Raw genomic sequence first — 17,475 nt, 5'->3', positions numbered from 1 at the left:
AGCAGTGGATGTTGTGGGGGGAAGTACATCGCAGGGAGGAGAAGTGGTGGGAGGGTGAGAGGAACACCAGGGAGTGAGCTGTCAGAGCAAAGCACAGGGCTGAGCAAAGCCAAAAGACGAAACAAAGTCCCTGAACTCCTCTCTGGATTCAGGCAAAGCAAATCCTCTGCCTTGCCCCAACGGCATCCAGAGACCCTGACAAACTCTGCAGATGCTACAGTGACCGTAGCTCCCTCCAGACACTTGCCATCAACCCTGATTAGCCTGGCCATCACAGCTAAGCAGATTCGCCTGGCATGCACCAGCCCTGGAGAAAGTGTGGCAGCCAGGGCAGGGCTGGGGAGGAGGTGAGCTGCAGGCCGCTGGAGCCAGCTGCACTGTGCAGGTGTGCCTGGTGGCGTACCACTGCCTCCCCCTGCTCCTGCTCGGCATCACTGTTGCTTTGCCTTCTCCACACCTACCTCCTTCCAAGATTAAGAATCAGCAGCTGAGCTGATTCACTCCCTAGCACTAATCACCCCGTGATCTAAACAGGGCATTGTCTCAGGACAGAGTAAGAAATCCTGTTCTTTCTGGTTTCTTACATCTCACCTACCTCTGAGGCTTTTGAGTCCTCCCCAGATCTACAGTGAGGGACAAAGCCAGTAAGTGCAGAGTCAAAAGGAGACAGAAGTTGGAGGCAATCGTTACCTTGCTTAGGGTAAACCAGACAGAAGAGAACATAATTCTCAGCACCCAACTTATCTGCATCATGGGCCAAGCCACCAAGTGTCATTTTAACTGGAGCAAAAGCAAATCTCTTCCCCATCGGCACTTGTGACTGTGGCTGGCAGGCCATGTTGCAGGGTGCAGAGACTGAAGCATCATTCTGTCCCTCAGCCAGGCCGCTTGTCCAAGCGTGCCTTCTTTCCTTCCCCCCCTGCCCCAGGACACATGGCAGCCCACCCAACTAGCATGGGGTTGGCCAGATTTTCCCATGCATGCTCCTTTACGGGAATTTTCAGAACTGAGGAACCATTCCAGCAGATAAGATTGTATTTGTGCAGAAAGCACAGACAGAGGATGCATCTTTTTTTTGTGGCCAATCCCTGCAGTTAAAATAATCTCAGTCTGTGTGCACAGTGCAAGGTGGTGCTCCAACTTGTGACCTTCCTCGCTGATCTCTTGCTGATCTGAGGCTTAGCTGTCATTTCACACATTGCATTCATTTACATCAGCTAAAATGTGGGGGCAAACTACTGCAGAGAGAAACCAATCAGCTGTGCATGCAACAGCAGATGCACTGCCAAGTTCATCGTTCAGCTTCCTTCACCACTCAGGTCTTTTTCCCTTTGCTGCATTCCTCCTAACTGAGGCCTCTCCTGCAAGCACACATGTAAGCAAGAGGAGCTTGGCTGGAAAAGGCAGTATGCAGTTCCAGATGCCTTCTCCTCAAGCTGCAAAGCCAGCCTCACTCGTATTGCAGACTGTCTGTTTTGCACCTATGCAAGAGCGAGCATGTCCAGATGGCTGGCCTGACCCAGATTAAACGAACCCTACAGAAGAACAGGTCTAGTTGACAGTGCAAGGTAGTGAGAGATCTTGAGCCAGTTCCGCTGCCAAGGAAAAGCTGCACCAGACACAAATGTGAAATGCTGGCCTTGTTCAGACACAAGCAAAGTCTTTCCATTGATCTTGCTGTCAGATTCCCGGTGCATTTGTAGGATACATTTAGGGTTGAGGGTTTTGCACTTGCAGGTTGTCAGCGTGATCCATAGTTTACAAGTGCCACTAAGTTTCTCACCAGCACCCCACTCTTGCCTTGCCAACACCCAAAACTTGCTTTGTAGCATCTCTGAGCAGCTTAGACACCTCATCCTGCACAGCATGTTGATGACCTAACCTCCATTTGTCAAAATCTTTGTCACTCCTCAGCTTGATCACAGAAAATATCAAAGCATGACACTTCTAGCATTTATAAATCTTCTGTCAGTACAAAAAGCTGTTGTTAATTTTCTCAGTAGCATGGGCACATCAAGCCTCACCTTGCTGCAGTGACTTCCCTTAGGACACTGAACAAGTTCAAGCATTAAGTGTCCTCAGTCCTTATCTTCAAGGTACTCCTCAGCTTAAGCCTGAGGGAGACAAAAGAGAGACTAAAGCTCCAGGAACATGCTGTTGGCCAGAACTTCACCCTGCTGGGACAGCAGAACTCTCCAGAGTAGGTTTAAAGTGTAATGATGTAAAAGAAAGAGTGCTCTCAAGCTTGCTCTGAGGCTTTAGAAACAATTCCCTTGGGAGCCAGGGACGAGCACAGACCTCACTGCTTTTCACTCTGAGAACAAGCCACCTACCTTAGATGGATCAGGTCAGGGCAATATGAGCATCAAAAAGAAAAGGAAGAAGGGGGGAAAAATATACCACTTACAACACCTCCCAACACACACTTAGCTAAAACAACCACCAAAAAGAGAGTGCAAATGAAACTCATGACACGCTGTTTTCCTTGGGAGAGAGTTGAGAAAACAAACACATGGGTGCTGCATAGCCACGACGCTCAGCGCACTGCCAAAGGTGGCTCAGCTGCCAGAGCCAGGGCTGAATCTTGATATTCTGAATTCCTCAGAGTTCTCCTTCCTACCTGCCCATCTAATGTCATACACACATCAAGGAAATACACCCCTCCTAGTGAGACTTAGCACACAGAAGTGCCAGCAACCTTGAAAACTGTAATTCCCTTTAGCATGGGATATAGCAACAAGTCCCATGGAGCCCTGGCCTGGCTTACATTGCAGGCAGTTGTTGCCACGTTTCCTTGCTGGAGACCTTCAGTAAATCCTACAGAGAAACAGGCCTAGCTTCCAACACAGCACAGCAAAGTTCTCTTCATAAAGGATTAAAAAAAAAAAAAATAAAAAAGATAATATCAAGATGTCAAAAGCAAAAAAACCAACCCAAAATCAAAACTTTTGGAGAATGCTATGAGAAATATACGCCAAGGTCATGGAAAATGATCTTTTCACTAGATCATAAATAATGCCAAAAATGAACTGTGGCTTGAAGGGTCATATTATTGTTGTACCTTCCAAGTCTTTCACAGAACATGGTGGCCTAAACAGCAGTCCTGAGCTCTCATATTTTTCAGCTTTGCCCAAGATGCACAAAACTCAGTTTACTAAATAGTTCCTCCCTGCTGAGCTGGAGCCTCCCCAGCCCTAGAGAGGGGCCAGAAACCGGAGCCATGCCAAGTGCTTTGAACAAGCAAGCCCAGAGGTGAGACCTCCTAATTGCAGACCTCACTCTAGGGTTACAGTGACCACAAGAACAAGGGCAAAATCCAGAGCATTTACCTCAACACCTAAATGCTGACATCTCTGGAAAAAGAGGGGCCTCAGTCCAAGCTTTGCTGTGATCCAAAAAGGAGGAGAGACCCCAGCGCTGAAGCAGGCTGCACCCTATTAGGAACATTGTGAGCAACAGAAAGCTCACCCACCACAGGCACTCACATTCAGCACATGCCACTATAGCATGGCTGGTAGCCACATAATCTGTGACATGAGCAGAAATGAACGCAGGCAAAGGTCTCAGTCGGGAGCCCCCTTTCTTTCAGGCTCTCTCACCCCATTAACCCCTTGCAAGCTTTGGGCTGTTAAGTAATCTTGTCTTGAAGAGTGACATCAGGTGTCAGATTATTTCTTAGAGAGGTGTCTCTCTGGGGGATTGCTGTCATTCTGTTCTTTTTTCCAAGACTGAACATCTAATAAGCAACACCTACTACCACCTGCTACTGTTGTTCATTCACTGTTCATCTCATTTTTCCCCCATTTATCACTGCAATGATGACTGGATTCACTTTCAGTGAAAACTCTATTAAAAACATACAGTGCCAGCTTTTCTTTCAGAATTGCAGGAGTCACCCAACACCAGGGACAAAAGGTAACTCCAGTGTTGTGGCTGCGAGCCACTTGCCTCCGTTCTATAAACACCCATAAGTTCTTTACACATCTCTAGCACTGTGTAAGTAGGACAGAATAATGCAAAATATTATGTAAAACAGTTAATGCAACTTCTGGTTAAGATTTAAGAGAACTAATTTCCCTCGCTGTCACTAGCATGAATCACGTTCTGCTGCAGGCAGTGACATGACATTAGGTGAAATGTGCGCGAAGAGGAGAATTGGGCCTGAAATACACAAAGATCAAGAATTTTAAGGTTATGGTTGTAAATTGCCCTGCCCACACACACAAAGTGTAATTTGCATTAGTGTAATACGACATTATCTTTCACCCCATAATACACTGTCATTATTGCTCACATTTCCATGGTATCCATTGCTTGATAGGTCCCATGGGACAGATTTTGCAAAACAGCTCAGCTCCGTTTAGGCAGCAAAATAGGTGGCTAGGCTTTCGAGAGCACTGCGTACACTGGAGGCTGAGCTTGTTTGAACAGGCAGCAGAACTGTCACAATGGGAGCTGCGAGGTGCTCAGCATTTTCAAAATTCTGGCTGTGCAGTTCCCCTAGAGGGGAAGGGAGAAATAAAGATTCCAGCAAAGGTCTCTTTATGACTGATTTTTGGTTTGAGGTGGATTTTTTTTTTTTCCAGGCTTGGTTTATTTCCAATAACAAAAACTATGAAATGCTGCTAACTCTTCTGATTTTTATCAGGAGTCTTGGGATGCGTGGCATGGACCCTTAGGCATGAAATCTTGCTATGACTTGACAATCTCAGATCACAGTTAAAAAAAAAAAAAGAGAGAGAGAGAAAAAAAAAAGTATTTTCTATTCCTCAATATTAGGGGGGGGAAGAGGACTACGAGATCTGAGTCACAGGTCAAAAGATCTGAAAGCCATGGGAAAAATAAAAATAATCTGTAATTATTTGTTTTTATTTTTTAGATCTCATGATTTTAAACCCATCTGACAACCTACAAGCACTCAATTTGTGACTTTTGACTAGTTGTTTATAATAATGATGAAATTGAGCAGACTAGTTCAGAGAGGGAAAGATTACTTTTCCCCATGATCTGTGACTGCAAAAAAAAAAAGGATCTAAGCAACGTATGGTACAAAACAAGGCATTACCAGGTCCAAATTTCCTGACTTCAGAGCATTCTCCAGCTTCCTGCCGTGATGCTATACTAACACAGGGATGCAATTTTGTTTTGGGTTGGTTTTTTCTCCCAAATTTACTTTGATTATCCATTTCAACAAATGACAATATATTGGACATTGTAGAATACACGTGAAAAACAGCACCGAGATCAGAAAACAAGTAAATAAAACTGGAGCCTGTCTTCAGTGACTGAAGACTTCCTCCAGCCCTACAAGATGTTGGTCTATTACAGCCCTCTCTCTTAAAAAGCCCAGAAGCATTGATCTGCAAATCCATCCAGCATATGTACCTGAGACTCAATAGATTTTCTTTATACTAGTCCTTGCCCTTGTTTCAGTCTTGACTTCCTCCCCTTCTCTCCCTCCCTGCACCCCCACTTTCTGCACATTATCCTACACACAGAGGTACATCACACCTTCATGTGCTGTGCCTCGCAAACCCTGCCACTTGCCTCCTGTGCCTTTCTCCTTCGAGCCCCGCTCCTTCTCTGCTCTCCTTTCTATTAATCCTCAAGTTGCTCTGCTCCCCCTCACACTGTTTCCCTGTATCCTGAAAACACCTGTCTGATTTAGGGCTCAACTTACTTGATAAAAAGCTGCACATACAGGAAAGTGCAGCTCTGAGTTACGTTTCCACCTCCAAGCCATCCCCCTCTCTGAGGAAAGGCATCTTTTAACAGCCTGCTCTAGGCACAAATCACACTGCTCTCTTCAGTGCCTCAGGCTGCTTGGCTAGGATTTTGGGTTGGGAAGGGAGGATATAGACTGAACTTGACCCCATTGGTAGAGTCCATCCCCTGTCGACTTTTCTCCACCCTTTCACTGCCTGCCTGGGACAGAGCCTACAGAAAGCTGGCAGCTTCGTCTTTGAATGGATTCCAGCCACACATAGCCTGACCAGGGAACAAAAAGGGCTTTTGGACCTCTTAACTTTTGTGTATGGATGCTGCAAGAGAACATCAGTCCAGTCCCTGTACTAAGCTGCTCAGGACTGTGGCTGCATGTGGATAAATCTGTGTATATATGCATTTGCACGCAGTTGTAAGTACAGTTTGTGTGTCACTGAGATGCAATAAAAAATATTTACAGAGCAGCTTATAAGAAGAATTGTGGATGCGGTAAGTTTAAATATTCGGAAAACAAAACAGTATCTGAGTTTCAGTTATCACTTCACAAATAAAGCTGTGAGGGGAAAAAATGTACTTCCAAATGAGTCAAATGGAAGAGTACATTTTTGAAAGGGAATCGGTGTTTGGAAGTGAACAAGAAAGTGACAGTCCTTTTTCAGAAAGACTGTGGCTTCTGAAGCAAAGACCCTGTAAGATGGTCTTAGAAGAGGAATTTTATAATCTCTCTGCATTTCCAACTGCTAGGGCAGGACCATGCCTGTCAAATGTGCTTGCTTTTTGTCCAATCTAACTGTAAATGAGACTGTTTTACAGTCTAATATATCTCAGTCAGAAGCTAATTTCACACACGCTCATCAGTGAAATTAGTTCTTCAAAAACACATTTAGAGAAGTAAATGTCATCACTTTTCCCCTGTGCCAAGTGTGGGATGCGTAGCCAGGCCACTCTGTCTTCGACACTGTTACAGCACCAAACACACGTAGCTCAGTGTGGAATACAGATTTTAGGCAGGCATATAAATACAAAACATCTGCTTTTCCCATTCCAGGGTCCAACTGCTTCAGACTATTTTTATACTGGTGATTGGGTCTAGTGAGCTGAACACAGGGTTAGGAGATGTCAGTTGTATTTCTGAGTCTGTTGGTGATGCTCACTGGGTCTCACTCATCTGGTCTGAAACATGAGAAAGATTAAGCTAACAAGACTTGGTTAATAACTCTGAGATATGTAGAAGAAAGGTAGAAAACTCCAAACTATCTGGACCCATGGAGATACTATAACAACAATAATTAATAAAGAAAAATGGATCTAGGCCAAGATTTTCCTACACAGCACTTACCAGCAAAAAACACTATTTCATTGAAGTGGAGACACTTCAGTGTTGTGATAGTTATTGAAACAACATTTAGTGGAAAGTGTTTTTATACTAGAATGGCATGGTTGAGGAGTTTTGATTTTTAAACTTCTTGGTCATGATGAAGTATAGGAAAAAATCAAAAAGCCCAACAAACCACCTAAAATTACAATAAAACCATATTAAAATGGAAGGGAAATGCTTATTCTTGTTCTGACTGAGAAAATATACATTTAGAAAGAGCAGAACTTCCCACAAATTTGAAATTCTATTTCCTGCACAATTAGTAATAAGAATATAACATTAGATTTCTAACGCCTATACCTCCACATAAGTATTACTGCACTTACACACCAAGTATTAGCACATGTATACACTTTCTATTCAATAAAGTGGCCACGCAACACTGCAACAGAGTCCTTCACTTCTGCACAGTGTGCTCAGCTGAAGTAATCTGCTTCCAAATGATGAATCAGTTACTAAATTGTAAGTGGAAACTGGAAGACATCAAACAATGCAAAGACTCTTCTTTACAGAAGACCAATGTGACAAGAAAGAGTAAACTGAAGAAACGTTTCCTACCCCAATGGCCAAAAAACATAGTAACAGAAGCAAATAATCAGAATTTACTACAGACTCCCTGCTCAAAAGCAGGCAGAAATAGAACAAAACCAGCCTCCCCTCTAAACCTTATGCCTTGCCATGAGAAGAGGGAATGAAAAACTAGCAGAAACAGCAACATTTCACCTAGCAACCTGCCACACAATCACAAAAGGATAACAACAACAAATAGATGTGGAATTTCACCCCAAGCCCAGGACACAGACATGCCCAGAGCAGAAAGCAACGAGCTCTAACAGAGACCTGGAGGGTATTTTTTCCCTCTTTAGACTTATTCAGGGACTCACAGGGCTTGGTACACCGGCTCAATGCCATGGAATTGAATCACATGGTAACAGGACCAGAACAATCTCTAATTTTTTGTTTCATGCATTTTCAAACAGAACTCCAAAAGGCAGCATTCCTGGACCTGTAGTCAGGAATGTAAGAGATAAGCAGGAAGGAATACTAATGAAAGTGTGATATGTATTACAAAACTAGGGTACTTCACATATTCTCTAGTACACTTCAAAGATGACATGCGAATGGAGGAATGATCGGGCAGGGCAGACCCACAGACTTCTTCATCCAGAAGTGAAATCCAAAATGGTCAGTAGCACATCCTGGTGAGAACTGCAAGAAACACAATCAATTGCCAGCAACCAGTAGCTAAAGAGCAGCTCCAACCCTGATGTGAGGAGGTTTGAAATCTGTTAAGTGTCTCCATGTGAGCTCTCATCTCTTGGACAATCCCATTTTACTTACTTCACTCACACAGTGCCTCTTACTTGATTTGGGGATGGGAGGACTTCCCAAGGCAGAGAGTTTTACAGCCTAATAATGATCTGGGTGGAGAACTTCTTCCTTAATGAAGATTTGCCACCTTTTGGTGACACTGGATGTCCTTTTCTTCTTCTGTCGTGATTCAGGTAGGAGAGTCTATGCATCCTCTATACTATACATAACACGTACAGCAAACACAAACAGCATTTGTCAGCTCCTTGTGGGATATTGTTTCAAAGCCTCAGAAGTCACAGTGTAAGGAAGGGCTTTCAGCAGCATGTTAGGAATGAACACAGGTAAGCAGAATTCAGACATAGCCAATCTGGGCATTTAAACTTCAGCCTTGCCCACCTGCCAACTTATAAGTTAATTTAACTTATTTAACAGGTGATACTTCTTCCTCTACCATGTTGCTACCATTTCCTTAGAGTCATTCTGAATTTCCTCCCTCACAATCTTCTGGCACTGCTTCTTGTTTTGCTTCATATAGTATGAAAGTGCTCTGAAATTTCTCACTTCAGTATGTGGACTTTTCAAATTAGTGTTACTGTTCTTTTGGTGCTAAATATCTACACAGACAAACCACTTCAGCACTCTTCCACTCATGCGGTAACCACTCCGGTTCCTAATCACTTTGTCCATTCTCCTAATAATAAATTGCAATTATTCAGTGAAAATCGGTCCCTACCTGGGTGCCCACCTGGAAGCCTTTGAAATGGCCACCAGTGAATGCTGGCCACATTGTACCGTCACAGCCTTCTGACATGGCTGAATATCTGCCTTTGGGATTAACTCCCCTGCCCCTCCCCCGATATCTCACACTCTCACCAAGACATCAATCTCCCTCTGCCTCCTGCTGGTTTATTTCCCATTTTCTTTGCTAGCACCTGCAACACCTCCAGCTTGGTATCATCAGTATATCTCACTAATAGACTTCCCTCTTGTTTCAGATCAGTAATGAAGAACTTTAAAAAGACATTAAAAAAGATTTGTGGCCAAAGGTCCCATTGATTATGTTTGTTGTACCCCACTAGGCACCTTTTCCAATGCAGCCTCATTCCATTTATCACAAGCCTTTGTTTACAGCCTCTTCACCAGTTTTCAGCCCTCAGGTCAGTGCTTCCTCTCCCAGGGAATCAGATTTTTTTTAATTCTTTTTTTTTAATTAACGGCAGGATGTCTTTCTTCCAAAATGTTCTCTGCATATAACCACAGAATTACATAACGAGAAAGATACATAGAAGTTTAACCACAGAGTGGGAATTAAAACAGCATCAATTTCATAGTAAAGTTTTATACTGATAAAATAAACAGATAGGCACAGCACCACGGCCAGGACAGTCACGAGAAATTCAACGGCCTGTGCTCTGCAAAGGTCAGGTGAGGTGTTTAAAAGCATCCCTGATGCCCTCACATGGATGGAGTGGGTCCATGGTGGGTCTTTTCTGATGCCACTCACATCACTCCGCCCTCCTGGGGCAGCTCCTGATGATGGGGGAGTAACTCCAGCTGTTCTGGGAGATAAACAAATAAAACAAGGCCTCGACTTTGTCAGTCAAACTTTGCTCCTGACCACTGGTGTACAGCAATTAGCATGACAGATGTCTGCAGGAGTCAATTTGATATCATTTGAGATGTTCCCACTCACCACCAAGGTTAAGTCTACCCTGATAACAGAGATCAGCCTCAAAGTCATCTTTGATCACAGACTCACAGGACTCCTTATGAAGCAGGGAGGAAAGTGGGCTGCATAATGTGAAGGTGGTACTGCCCTCACACAGCCAGCCTGGAAGAGCTGAGCCTGCCATGCATGACCTCTGGGCCACCTCCTAACCAAAGAGATGCCCCACCACCACTGCTGTGCATGTCCACAGCCAGAACCATAACTGGGTCCCAGCTCTCTCCTCTCTAGAGAAGGACCAGAGAGATGGAGACAGGCTGGGGTAGTTGTTTAGCTGACAGTTGATAGCCAAAAATTTGTTCTTGGCTCCCATCGTTATCACGCTGTGATGGACCTGTTATCTGCCTGAGCGGGGGCACTCAGTGTCCAAACCAGCTGCTCCTCTGCCTGGCACCCTCCTGCCACGTTGGGCACACAGGACTGTGCCTCTGTTCCTCCATCACACCTTTATCGCAGAATAATAGAATGGTTTGGGATGGAAGAGACCTTAACGATCATCTAGTTCCAACCCCCCTGCCATGGGCAGGGACACCTTCCACTAGCCCAGGTTGCTCAGAGCCCCATCCAGCCTGGCCTTGACTGCCAGGGATGGGTCTTCCACAGCTTTTCTGGGCAACCTGCTCCAGTGCCTCACCACCCTCACAGTGAAGAATTTCTTTCTAATATTGAATGTAAATCTACCCTCTGACAGTTTAAAACCATTACACTTGTCCTGTTGCCCTACTTTCATTTACTCAAGACCCCTTTCTAGACAGGCATGGAGCCAGAGACCCAGAAATCTTCCTCCATAGCATGTTCAAGAAATAGCTGGCATCGTGAAAGTGACCTTGACGCAAGGAAAACATATGATGCAGACTGGGGAGATTGCCTGTGCAAACTTCCTCAGATCTGGAAAAGAAAAAGCAGTATGTGAGCTTGAGAAAAGGATCAGGAGAGCTATGGCAAGGTCTTAGCCACTGCAGACAGACTGATTAGGGAGATTATGGGGAACAGCAAAGAGACTTTCTGCCATTCTGCAAGGCAGAAGAAACGCCTGAAGTCTCACAGGGCTGCATGTGGCAGCTGCTGCCTTTGCACAGGGAAGGCAGAAACAGAGTGACACAGCGGGCCGAGTTCAGTGCTCTTGCAACACCCTGATACCAACGGTATGCAACCTGCCCACCAGTTCGCTTCCATCCACCTGGATGCAACCACTGCAAAGCCTGACCCACCTCCATCAATGTCTCCTGCAGTTAAGTAACAACAGCAACACCTACTTACTCACTCCAGGACTGCAGGGAGAACAACACTGACTTGAGAGAAGGGGGGTGGGGGGTGTCTGGGGAGAGGCAAAGGAAGGGAAGAAACAGTTCAGCACCAATAAAAACTGCAAAGCACGGCAAAGAGGCTGGTCTTGTCCCCATCTTCTGGGAAGGAAGGAAGCAAAGGTTATGGAGGAGCCACTTCCACTATGGGAGCAGTGTGTGTGTGTGGCACATGCCCCAGGGCTGCAACACCCCTCTGGGTTTGCCTGCAGACCTGAGCTGGGGACTGCATCTCAGACCTGAATGGCACCAGTGAGCACAGTTCGGCTGCTGACACATCCAGGCTCAGGTGGAGCCCTGTGCCCAGTAGCGCTCAGTCCTGCTCATACACACACACCAGCTCACAGGGGAAATAGTTGGTACAAAAGACAAAAGTACAAAGCACAGGGTGAGGAGGAGAGAAAGAATAGCTGGTGCTACATGCCCCTAAGCTGTAACAGCGCGAAAATTTTTCAGAGAGGATCTGGAAGAGTGTGTGAAAGCCTGAGCAAACCAATTCTCCCTGCTTCCCTCAGCTCACCCCTCTCCAGATCTCACACACACACCTTTTTGAGGCTGCAGACATTATCAAACCTGCGTTGTCCTTCAGTAAGAGTGAGAAAAAAACTCCTTTCCTCTACTGCACATTGTTCAGCTTCAGCTGCTGAACCATCAGCTTGCCCCTGCACAAAGGATAACTAGGGCAGATATGCTGGGAGACTGTAGTTTTCCTGCCCATCCAATGACACCTCTTGGCCCCACAATGGGAAAAAGCCTGCACACACCATGCAGCAGCCTCCACTCAGTCTGCTCTTGAACCCTGCCTAGAGAACACCCGCACACAGCCTTACTGATCACGTACTCCCCACAACCCAAGCTAAGCAGGTGTGAGAGGAAAGCATGACTTACTAGGCACACGGTTGATAGCTTTCAGGGGTCTCAGGACACGGACAGTACGGATTGCAGATAAGTTAATGTTCTGGAGATCCAGAGAGTACTCCACCATCCTGTAGAAAGGGAGAGAGAAAAAGAAAGTTTAAAAGAATCCAAAATTATGGTTTCAGCTACAGAGTCATCATTTCTTCCTTGAAGTGTTTCTGGAACTCATCGGGGTGAAGCCTGAATCTTGGGAAGCAAAGCTGAAGTCTCCAGGAGCCCTCTGGGAGCAGGACCAGAGCCCACAGCTCCTTTGGCAGAAAACGCAACTTGTCCACAGCAAGGCAATGAGTGGTGAGAGCATGCCATATGGATGCAGGCCAGGAGCTGCGATAACACTTCACGTGCTGTGACTGTCAAGAGGGGAAGTAGCTGTGTGAAGATGCTCCAACAAGGAGCATGCACTCCTGGCGAGAGCACGCACGCACGGTGGACATTTCCCTCAAGACCAGGAGGAGGGGGGCTGTGTAGCTGGTTTTGCTAAGCGTTACTTGCAGCACAGTGGGGTGCTTCCTGTGTTCCCCTCGTCTCATAGTGCAGCATGAGGTCCCTGGAGGTGGCTGCAGCTAACCTGTTTTACCTCATCTAGAAGCAAACTCTCTACTTAAAGCAGTAACTAGTTCCTCTAGATGGGAAGGCTTCTCCCACCACTGTGAATCACTCCTTTCTGATACCAACCAAAAAGGGAAAAGCCTAATTTTAGGACATATGCTAGACCTTAGCTTTCCTAACCCAACAGCATGCACCCCAAAGTGCAACCAGCTATGACTAATGCATTGGCTTTGCTGCAAGAGCAGCAGGTGCAGGTAAAAAAAGTGACCTGGCCCAGCATCCCTTAGCCCAGCATTCCCCTCCTTGCCCAGTACGGCAAATGTCCAGTAACTTGCCTGCCTCTTGGAAAGCATGGTGAGAAACTGGATTATACTAACCATTTAGCCTGACCAGCAATTCCCACCTGAGGATCTCAAAGCATTGCCCCCAGGAAGACATGGGCTGTTGTCACCAGCTTCCCTGGAGTGACCCTGATGTGCAGAGGGATCAAGAGGGTGACAAATTTGGCAGGTGAAACAGCAGCAGAATCAGGACAGGAACTGCTTCTCCTGAATCCCTTCTCAGATGTGAATAATCAAGCTACAAAAAGGTCCTTTTTCCTTGGTCTTTCAACATGCTCAAGAGATGACGAGGGATCAGGGAACACAGCCTTTTGTTACCGAACCCCTTCTCAAACCAAAACCTCAAAATTTATATTAAAAGATCTAGAAGCCAATAGTCCTGTAATCTAAAGTCCACTCAAATCCCTCTGCCCAGGAACCACTGAGGAGTCAATAAGAGAGCTTAAGTGAGATGCTGAGGGGGAAATGTGGTACAGCCAGTCTGTAAGAAATACCAGGGAGAGGACCTGAGTGAAACTTAAACGAAATGGACTGATCCTTCTATCGATTACCTTCTTCACTCAAAAGGACCTTGAAGAGCAAATGTCTAGTCATCTGTCTACACCTTTCACAAAGGGGACTTGTCAAAGTGATAGATTTTCAAATACAATGGGGTAAACTTGTCAAAGTGTTGTGATTATTCTCTCTCATGCTCTCTTTCTTTCTCTCCCTCATTCCTTTCACTCTGTTCTCTCATGCACTTTTAGGGTAATTGCATGAAATAATTCTTCCTCTGAAATTCTGTGGCATTCATTTACCTCCCTGGAGCTGTCAGTTCCACATATACTGACTGTAGAAGGAGAGAGGAAGGATTTCATGCAGATAAGCAAAATATTAAAAAAAAAAAAAATGCCACCCAAAAAACCCCACGCCAAACAAAACAGCAATATTTAGCTAGCCTACAGAAAACATTAGTAATAGACAGAGGCTTAGGATCCAGTCAGATGAAACTGGGAAGTGGGTATGAAAGGAGGAAGAATGCACACAGATACAAAGGCACAGGCATGACTACAGGGCATCACACAAAGGACACACCTGCATAGTGTTAAAGAACACAGCGCAAAGAGCCTTCAGCAAGCACTAATCAACCTTGCTCCAAAAGCATAAAGCAAGATTGCCTCATCAGTGTGTGGTTGCTCCGGAATTAGAGACCTGCTGAAACTTTGGAACTATGGTTAAAGGCAAAGCACTGTATAGGCACGGCTGTATGGCCCCAGGGATGTGGGCTAATATATCTTCATAGCACAGAGACCTGACACATAGAAGCAGCTTCGTGACTGAAGAAGTCCCGACACTGCATGCTGCTATGGGGGTAGGTATGAGCACAGAAACATGAAGGTCTTCAAGCTTGGTGAAGTCCCACAGAACTTCCTTTCCTCTCCTAAAAAAACCCACATCCCCTAGAGCACTAGGCTGAGGTTAGACCTCTGAAGGCAAAAAAATACTTTTGAGCAGTGACAGAACAACCTGAAACATGTTCTGTCAGATGCTAAATAAGCAAATAACCTTATTTCAAAAAGTGGTCTTTTCTGAACTGCAAGCGACCAAATGAGAAGTCCTGCAGGACGCTGTGACCCTCACAGTAACTGAGCGCAGGGGAACAGCACAGGGCTAGGGCTGAGACGAAACCAGCGGGCAGAAGTGACATCTTTTCTTAGACTTAGCCACATAAAATCCATTAAAAAATAGAACCTCCGTTTACAAAACTGTTCAAGTTTTGTCCGTCCTGTGGCTATAACCATGTTGCTGGCATTACAACGGGTGTAACCTTAACCAGGTGCACGTCACTGCTCTCCCCTAGCTACCATGAGCTTGTCACCTACATGGCACAGCCTGTGTGTTACTAAAAAACTAATAATCGTCAAAGCAGCGAGCACAGTCCTTTCAGAGCAAGACCAATGCTACTGTAGCTGCAACTGTGACTGTGCCGCTCAGACAGCCAGCGAGCCAGCCAGCCTCCCGCAGCCCTCGGTGGCTACGGATTTGCTGTGATTACATTCCAGTTTAGCTAGGGGGGAAAAAAAAAAAAAAAAAAAAGACCAAATAGTCAGTCACTCTGCCAATGAAAACAGCAGGCTGTTCCCAAGGATGGGTCATAGAAGGGCAACTGTTAAATTTTTCAGAGAGCAACTTCTAACAAAAGTGAGCTCAGCCCTAGCAGGCCCCAGGGCTTCAGCTCACTTAGCAAACCCCTTCTGCTTATGGTTCTTCCTGAGGTCTCCTGATCTTGGCTATAATAACAGAGACACATCCAGGATACTTAAATCCCTGTAGATGAGTTATGCCTGTTGTAGTCGCATAAATCATATCCAAAAAATCTCCAATGCAATTCCAGTGCAATTTTTGCATTAGGGCCACTTGTTCTTGCCTTGCCTTTCCTTTCCTAGTGATGGCTTTAACATCAACTGATGTTCACACTTCTCTTTGCACAAGGGTAGCATGTGCACATCATGATGGCCTACATGTGACCAAGGTGAAAGAAAACTCTATTAATTAACAAGTACAAACATTTTCTGTGTAGGTAAAGCCGACAAATCCAAATGTTGCATCCTTTCTTTAATGAAATAAGATCTCAAGTGACTCTGCTGGAGTCTCTGGGCATCTGCAGCTTTTCAGGAATTGCCAGCCGAGCTGGTTTTGCTCTTATCTTTCTCCAGCCAGCCCTGCTCCCCGCTGCCTGGAAATCCTGTACACTTAACACTCTCTAGGTTTGGGCTGCACCTGATCTCCTGCTGCCACATGTGGAGGTGGTGACAGGCTGACAGAGAGTCAGAAGGGCTCATTGCAAAAATTGATCAGTCAGAAACTGGCAGCAGATTTATGTCAGAAGGTTCACATTTTCTCATGTCTGCATCTCAAAATCTTGCGATGGTGGATTAGGTGCACAGTGCCTACTTGGACTCTCAGGCCTTTGGTGCTCGGATCTTTATCACACCAGCAACCTGGAAAACCATGTGTTTGCTGGCTGTTCACAAACCAAGAGCACAGAAATGTTAAAACCAGTACAAAATTGTTGCCTCCTTATTGAACTACAGGAGTTTTCCAGGTTCCTTGTCCTTGCTTTGTAGCAGCTCAGTGCCATGAACAAGGGTAGACCCCATGACTTGACTGCCCTTCATCTAGTTCTTCTCTCTTTTTTGGCTGCTTTAAAAGTAAAAGCCTTAGCTTCTTTAAGGTCCAGGGGCAGTCAGACAAAGTCTAGGATAGCGGGGGGGAAGCCTATCCTGGTTGTGAGCAGTCTTTTCCCCTTATCACGACACAGCAGCAGGGAATGCATCTCTCCCAAGGGAAACAGCAGCTCATTACTGGCACCACTAAAATATTTTGCGTCCTCTGGTGTGGGTGGAAGTGCAGGGGCAGGTTAGGAAGCTGGAACTATGCTAAATCAGAGAGAAACTCCTGATCTGTGATGGAATTTGAGCACTGAGCTGTCAAGATAATTGAATTTATACGGTAATTCTTCTTCCCTTGCTAGAGATTTTCTTCAAAACTTTCCACATGAAATGCTTCTGGAAAGAGAGGGGATTGATGCACACACCATCCCCACGCCATACAGCTCAAGGCTGATGCACGGTGGTAACGCTGACAGGGTGGGAAATGGGACAGGGGCACTAGATGCATGCATGGGTTCATTCTGCATAAGCAGGGGGGAATGCCTGGCAGGGAATGCCTCTTTGAGCTCTGCCTCCCTTCCCACTCTCAAGGTATCCCACCTCCTCCCTATCCCCTCTGTCTCTTTACACTCCTCTGACTCACGCCTGCCTGCAACATTTCTACCTCTCATTTTAATCTTCCTCCTTAACTTCCAGGTTTTTTCGTTCACCCTTTGCCTTTCCTTTACCTTTTTCCACTTTGCTTCATACCCTTCAATTCCTTTTTCAATCCTTTCTTTCCTTTTCCATCTTCCTCTTTATTCCTTTTGTCCCTTTCCCTACACATCACCTTCTTGCTTTCCCCTCCAACTTAGTTTCTGCCTTCTGATAAACATTAGCCTATGCCCAGGTAAGTCTGCTTAGCTGAACACACAAGAGACCTTGAGTTTAACTGAGACAAGTCCAAGCTAGTGTGGGGAACAAGTGAGCAATTTGTTAGCACAGACCAGAAAACACTGGTCTGGTGTACCTCCATCCCATGCCAAGCCACTGGAGCAGACAGTGAGCACACAGGGACAAGGAGGCACAT

The 17,475-nt window shown here is 45.5% G+C and overlaps 1 protein-coding gene across 1 annotated transcript in view; it reads right to left on the bottom strand.

Annotated features, from left to right (window-relative positions):
* CACNA1I (calcium voltage-gated channel subunit alpha1 I) overlaps positions 1-17,475 on the bottom strand; it is a 91,940-nt gene that overhangs the window by 60,564 nt on the left and 13,901 nt on the right. The window contains exon 3 of the mRNA XM_040596766.1: positions 12,335-12,432. Coding sequence (XP_040452700.1) covers positions 12,335-12,432 — 98 coding nt within the window. The remainder of the gene's footprint in view (positions 1-12,334; positions 12,433-17,475) is intronic.

Source organism: Falco naumanni, chromosome 5 (genome assembly GCF_017639655.2).
Source record: "Falco naumanni isolate bFalNau1 chromosome 5, bFalNau1.pat, whole genome shotgun sequence".
NCBI classification, from domain to species: domain Eukaryota; kingdom Metazoa; phylum Chordata; class Aves; order Falconiformes; family Falconidae; genus Falco; species Falco naumanni.
This window is presented reverse-complemented; position numbering and strand designations above follow the sequence as displayed.